The sequence below is a fragment of the Musca vetustissima genome, unplaced genomic scaffold, assembly GCF_032173495.1.
Source record: "Musca vetustissima isolate MV318-11 ecotype Yass unplaced genomic scaffold, APGP_CSIRO_Mvet_v1 utg204852, whole genome shotgun sequence".
Lineage (NCBI taxonomy): Eukaryota > Metazoa > Arthropoda > Insecta > Diptera > Muscidae > Musca > Musca vetustissima.
This window is the reverse complement of record NW_026887791.1, coordinates 926-7,661: the sequence shown is the minus strand read 5'-3', so window position 1 is coordinate 7,661 and position 6,736 is coordinate 926. Positions and strand designations below refer to the sequence as shown.

Below are 6,736 nucleotides of genomic sequence, written 5' to 3'. Positions count from 1 at the left end.
CTTGAATCTGGCGCTGCTAAATACCAAGCCGCGAAGTCAATCAACCTCATGCCGTTGTCTGATGTTTCTTCATGGAGGCTGAATTTTCCGATGGCCATGAGGTCTCTTCCGATTTTCTTCATTAAAATCTCCTAGCAGAATTTTAATATCATGCCAGGGCTACGGCCAAATGCTCTTCCTTCCGATTTTTGCATTAAAATCTCCTAGCAGAATCTTAATGTCATGGCCAGGGCATCCGCAGCCAAATTCATGTCTCGTTTTATGGCAGCTATAATACAGGGCGTAATCATCTGATTTACTTACGCCAGTCCCTTTCCATCGCATTTCCTGTAAGGCAGTAATATAGGCCTTATACTTCTTGAGTACATCCGCCAAAGTGAAAACTGCGCCTGTTCTGTATAAGGTGCGCACATTCCAAGTGCAGATTCGCAGATCGCGGCCCTTTATACGTTTGCGGGGGTGGTCAACATTAGGTGGGTTTGGTTTACTTTTTTTATTTTTTAATTGTTCATTTGACATATTGTCAGTTTTTTTTACAAATTAATGTATTTATTTTCCATTCCAATAACATCACCCTGGAAGTCCAGGTTCAAATCCCAGCCAAGGCAAACTCAATTTTTTTTCTTTTTTTTATAATTTTGTTTATTGTTATAGTTTTTTTTATATTTATTTTGTACAATAGTTATCTATTTTGTTGTACAAAAATTCTTAATTAATTTTTTTCATCTTTAAATAATAACAATTTTCTTTTAGTATTTCAGTATTTCATTTTGAGGTTATAATTTGATTGTGTAATGTTGTTTTATATAAAAAATTATTCTATAAAAATTTATCAATATTATATAAAAAATATATTTTTGGATTGTTGTTGCGTTTTTTTTTCTTAATTGCTGTTAGTCTATCTTATAATATAATAAAGCATTTTTGTTGGGGTTTCTTAATAATTTTTGTTTAGTTATTAATCGCTGTCTTGTTAATTATTTTTTAATTAAATATTATACAAATAAATTTCTATTATGCAAAATGTTTGTGAAACAGTTTGTTTCAAAATTTTTAATATAATATATTTTTATATACTTTTTTTTTAATTTTTAGCACATATGTGTGTATGTATGCAATGCTACCAGGCATCAACTATTATTTAAAAAAATATCGTAAGCATTTGAAATTATGTCAGCCTCTGCTAGGATAGTAATACTATGCCGAAAATAATCTCTGCATGCCTTGTCCAGCGATATTTTTTTCAGTTTCCATTTTCAATTTCAAATGTGCCGTCTTAATATTCTCTGATCTCTCCATATGCATTTTTCTTGCCATTTTTTTCTCCTTTTTTCTCCTAAATATTCAAACAACGCAGCTTACGTTCCGGTACCCGTGATGTAAATTCAAAACTAGGCGGCCGTCGTATCTCCTCATGTGAATCACGACGGATACGATCACGATTTCTACCCATAACCGACCACAGGGGGATGTTGCGTTTACGCAGCTCACCAAGGACCAGCGATTCCAATTGAAATAAATGCTCATCCCATATTTCGGGAATTTCCTCATGCATAAATGTTGCAAGCCTTAGCAGATATTCGGCATTATGGCCACTGGGTCCTTCACATTCGACAATTTGTTTGGCAACATTTTCCAGTCGATCTTCACCTAGCCAATGTTCACTGTCCTTATTGGCGACATAGACTAGAACGGGCAGAGCTTCACCACCAAAGGCAGCATCATAGGATGCAACGCGGGGATAGAATTTTGTATCGACTGTTGTATAACCACCTGGAAGAAGAGGAAGAAAAATTATATAATAAATAAAATGTCATGAATTCAAGCTTAAAAAATATTTTTTTTTTAAAATCCACGCCTTAAAAAATATTTTTTTTAAATCCACGCCTTAAAAATATTTTTTTTAAATCCACGCCTTAAAAAATATTTTTTTTAAATCCACGCCTTAAAAATATTTTTTTTTAAATCCACGCCTTAAAAAATATCTTTAGAAAAAACCCACGCCTTAAAAAATATATTTTTTTTAAAAATCCACGCCTTAAAAATATCTTTTGAAAAAAACCGCGCCTTAAAAAATATCTTTTGAAAAAACCCACGCCTTAAAAATATCTTTTGAAAAAAACCGCGCATTAAAAAATATTTTTTTTAATCCACGCATTAAAAAATATTTTTTTTAATCCACGCATTAAAAAATATTTTTTTTAATCCACGCCTTAAAAATATTCTTTTAAAGAAACCGCGCCTTAAAAAATATTCTTTTAAAAAATCCACGCCTTAAAAAATATTCTTTTAAAAAATCCACGCCTTAAAAATATTTTTTTAAATCCACTACTTGAAAACAATTTTTTTTTTTAATCCACTACGTGAAAACTATTTTTTTAAATCCACGTCTTGAAAAAATATTTTTTTAAAAAATCCACGCTTTGAAAAAATATATTTTTTTTAATCCATGCCTTCAAAAAAATATTTTTTAACAATCCATGCCTTGAAAAAATATATTTTTTTTAAATCCACGCCTTCAAAAAATATTTTTTTAATCCATGCCTTCAAAAAAGAAAAATATTTTTTAACAATCCACGCATTGAAAAAGTATTTTTAAAAAAATTTACAACTTAAAAAATTATTTTTAAAAAGATCCACAACTTAAAAAAATTATTTTTAAAACAATCCACAACTTAAAAAATTATTTTTAAAAAAATCCACAACTTAAAAAATTATTTTTAAAAAAACCACAACTTAGAAACCATTTTTAAAAAATCCACGCCTTAAAAAATCTTTTTAAAAAATCCACGCCTTGAAAAAATATTTTTAAAAAAATCCACAACTTAAAAAAATATTTAAAAAAAATTCACAACTTAAAATTTTTTTTTAAAAAAACCTTGAAAAAATATTTTTTAACAATCCACGCCTTGAAAAATTATTTTTAAAAAAATCCACAACTTAAAAAAATATTTAAAAAAAAATCACAACTTAATTTTTTTTTTAAAAAAACCTTGAAAAAATATTTTTAAAAAATCCACGCCTAGAAAAAATATTTTTAAAAAATCCACGCCTAGAAAAAATATTTTTAAAAAATCCACGCCTTGAAAAAATATTTTTAAAAAATCCACGCCTTGAAAAAATATTTTTAAAAAATCCACGCCTTGAAAAAATATTTTTAAAAAATCCACGCCTTGAAAAAATATTTTTAAAAAATCCACGCCTTGAAAAAATATTTTTAAAAAATCCACGCCTTGAAAAAATATTTTTAAAAAATCCACGCCTTGAAAAAATATTTTTAAAAAATCCACGCCTTGAAAAAATATTTTTAAAAAATCCACGCCTTGAAAAAATATTTTTAAAAAATCCACGCCTTGAAAAAATATTTTTAAAAAATCCACACCTTGAAAAAATATTTTTAAAAAATCCACGCCTTGAAAAAATATTTTTAAAAAATCCACGCCTTGAAAAAATATTTTTAAAAAATCCACGCCTTGAAAAAAATATTTTTAAAAAATCCACGCCTTGAAAAAATATTTTTAAAATTATTTTAAAAAAATCCACAACTTAAACTTTACCCAGAAGAAAATATTTTTAAAAAATCCACGCCTTGAAAAAATATTTTTTTTAAAAAATCCACTCCTTAAAAAAATATTTAAATATTTTTTAAAATTCACGACTTGGGCTAGTCCTTCAAAAATGTTTTTAAAAAATATTATGTGGCGAGTCTTTACTTACCTAATGTACATTCTCGTTGCTTTAAATAATCCAGGGCCGTTTGTCCACATATTCTATAAGCACAGCCCCATGTGATACCCTGCAAAATAAAAAAAAATTAATAAACATTAAAAAAATATTATTAAAAATAAAAAAATATTAAAAAATTTAATTTCTTTAAAAAAATATATACCAAAAAAAGATTTTAGAATTTCCGCTTTATTTTCTTATGGGCCATGGTGAAAATTTATTTTTAGAAATATTTTTTTTTATTTTCAACCCACCATTGTTAAGTTTTTTTATTACAACGCCTTAAACTATGCTACAGTTTTCATTGCCTCTCACATTTAATGCCCTACCCCACCATCTAGCTCATAATTCTCATATACATTTTTTTAATGCGCTTTGTATATATACTTCCTCGGAGCCACATACGAGTTCTTGGTAACTCTTCGGCGGGAAAGTAAGTACTGTATTGGTCTTCTTTCCAGCGCAGTGCTCTGGGGAAAGTCCCCTGGTCTAGTTTAGAAAGTAGAAAGGCGTAGTAAAAAGCGCCGTCTCGTTATCTCGCGGCGTTTGCCTATATTTCGCGGAAATCCACCGATTCTCAATTAAGAGTTCCTCGCGGAACGAATAATATATAGGGTTTCGGTGTCTGTGAAAATGTGCCAGTAAAGTTGAGTTATTGACAAGTTGTTGTTGTGTGTGTATCGCACACACATGCGATGGCAACACTCAAAGGGGCTTACTTTGAAAAGTTCGGACTCTCAAACCAAAAAAATACCCGCAGTCTTTTTGTATTTTATATAAAATAGTACAATAATAATAATTGTATAAAATAATCTTTAATTTTATGTGAAGCACTTGGTTTTGTTTAAACAAAGAAGTGAAAATAAAATAACCCTTCACATGTTTAATCATTAATAATTTATTTTAAAGACTAGCAGACCTATTTTTGTTAGGAAGGTTTGACACCCAATGATAATCCACAAAATATGAAATTAGGCGAAGTTCGGTTGAAAAGAGGCACCAAAAATCCATAAAATATCGAATATCGGAAGGTAATTTTATATAGGGGCTACCATGAAAAGTGGACCAATCTTAATAATTTTTGGTAGGTAGATTTGCTACGCAAGGAAATTCGAAATATTAAATTACAACCAATTCCGTTGAAAAATTTGTCCTAAATCCCCAAAATATCGAAATACGTAGGCTACCCTTATATGGGGTCTACCTTGAAACTTGCGCCAATCTTAATAATATTTGGTAGGTAGATTTTCTACGCAATGAGAATCCGAAATACCGAATTACAACCATTTCCGTTGAAAAAAGTGCTCAAAATCCCCAAAATAAGTGCTCCAAAATCACGAAATACCGAATCGCGGAGCGTATCCTTACATGGAGCTACCCCCTGAAACTTGCGCCAATCTTAAAATTTTTTGGTAGATAGATTTGCTACGCAATAAGAATCCGAAATACCAAATTACAACGAATTCCGTTAGAAAAAGTGCTCTAAAATCCCGAAATACCGAATCACGGAGGGTACCCTTACATGGGGGCTACCCGCCTGAAACTTGAGCCAATCATAGTAATTTTTGGTAGGTAGGTTTGTTACGCAATGGGAACCCGAAATACCAAATTACAACCAATTCGGTTGAACAAATGCCCTTAATCTCCAAAATACCGATATACGTAGGATATCCCTTATAAGGGGTCTACCTTGAAACTTGCGCCAATCTTAATAATTTTTGTTAGGTAGATTTGCTAACTAATTAGAATCCAAAATATCAAATTACAACAAATTCCGTTGAAAAAATGCTCTAATATCCAAAAAATATCGAATCACGGAGGGTACCCTTACATGGGGGCTACCCTGAAACTTGCGCCAATCTTAATAATTTTTGGTAGGTACATTTGTTACGCAATGAGAACTTAAATTATCAAATTACAAGCAGTTCGCTCAAAAAAAGTGTTCTAAAATCCCGAAATATCGAACCACGGAGGGTACCCTTACATTGTGGCCACCCTGAAACTTGCGTTAATCTTAAACATTTTTGGTAAGTTTATTTGCTATGAAATCAGAACCTAAATCACCAAATAAGCCAGCAATTCGAATGAAAAAATTCTCTAAAAACCTAAAATACCGAATCGCGGAAGGGGCTAACCTTACATGGGTGCTACCACCTGAAACTTGCGCCAATCTTAATAATTTTTGGTAGGTATATTTGCTACGCAATGGGTACCCGAACTACCAAATTACAAGCAATTCGGTTGAAATACGTGGCTAAGATCCTCGAAATATGGGAATTTAGATGGTTCTCCTATAGTAGGTCTAACCTAAAAAAATACCGATATTTACAATTGATTGGTTGGAACATTTTCTTACCAATAAGAACACATAATACGAAATTACAGCCAAGTTTATTTGAAACACACAGCAAAAATATCGAAATTTTGAAGGTACTCTTATAAGAGGTCCCAAAACGGATGGACCGATATACTATACGGATTTCAATAAAACTTTATACGCGTCATTTTAGACTCAATTTGGGACGGTGTGTGCATAATTTAGTTGCAATCGAACAAACTTAGGGTCTTTGGGTGAAACAATTTATCTGAAATCGGACGAAAATATATATGTGGGAGCTATATCTAAATCTGAACCGATTTCAATAAAACTTACCACATGTAATTCTAGGCTTAATTTGGTACCTTGTGCAAAATTTCGTCACAATTAAACAAACTTTGTTAGTTTGTTAGTGCACCATTTACCTGTAATCGGTCGAAAATATATATGTGGGAGCTATATCCAAATTCGAACCGATTTCAATTATTTTAATATACATCATTGTTGGTTCAATTCGTCACCATTTACAAAATTTCGCAGCAATCGAACAGACATGGGGGTTTTTGCTTTGCTAATTACCTGAAATCGGTCGAAAATATATATGGGAGCTATACCTAAATCGGAACCAAATTCAACAAAACTTAATCCACTTCATGGTATGTTCAATTCGCTACGCTATGCTAAATTTCGTCG

General features: G+C 30.9%; 1 protein-coding gene across 1 annotated transcript; it reads right to left on the bottom strand.

The window, feature by feature from the left end:
- Positions 1-1,322: 1,322 nt before the first annotated feature.
- On the bottom strand, positions 1,323-3,796 carry LOC133335480 (glutathione-specific gamma-glutamylcyclotransferase 1-like; the record flags this gene model as incomplete). Its single annotated transcript, XM_061543752.1, has 2 exons — positions 1,323-1,773; positions 3,718-3,796. Coding segments are annotated over 2 exons (516 nt in total), but the record flags the coding sequence as incomplete, so codon positions are not given.
- Positions 3,797-6,736: the final 2,940 nt, after the last annotated feature.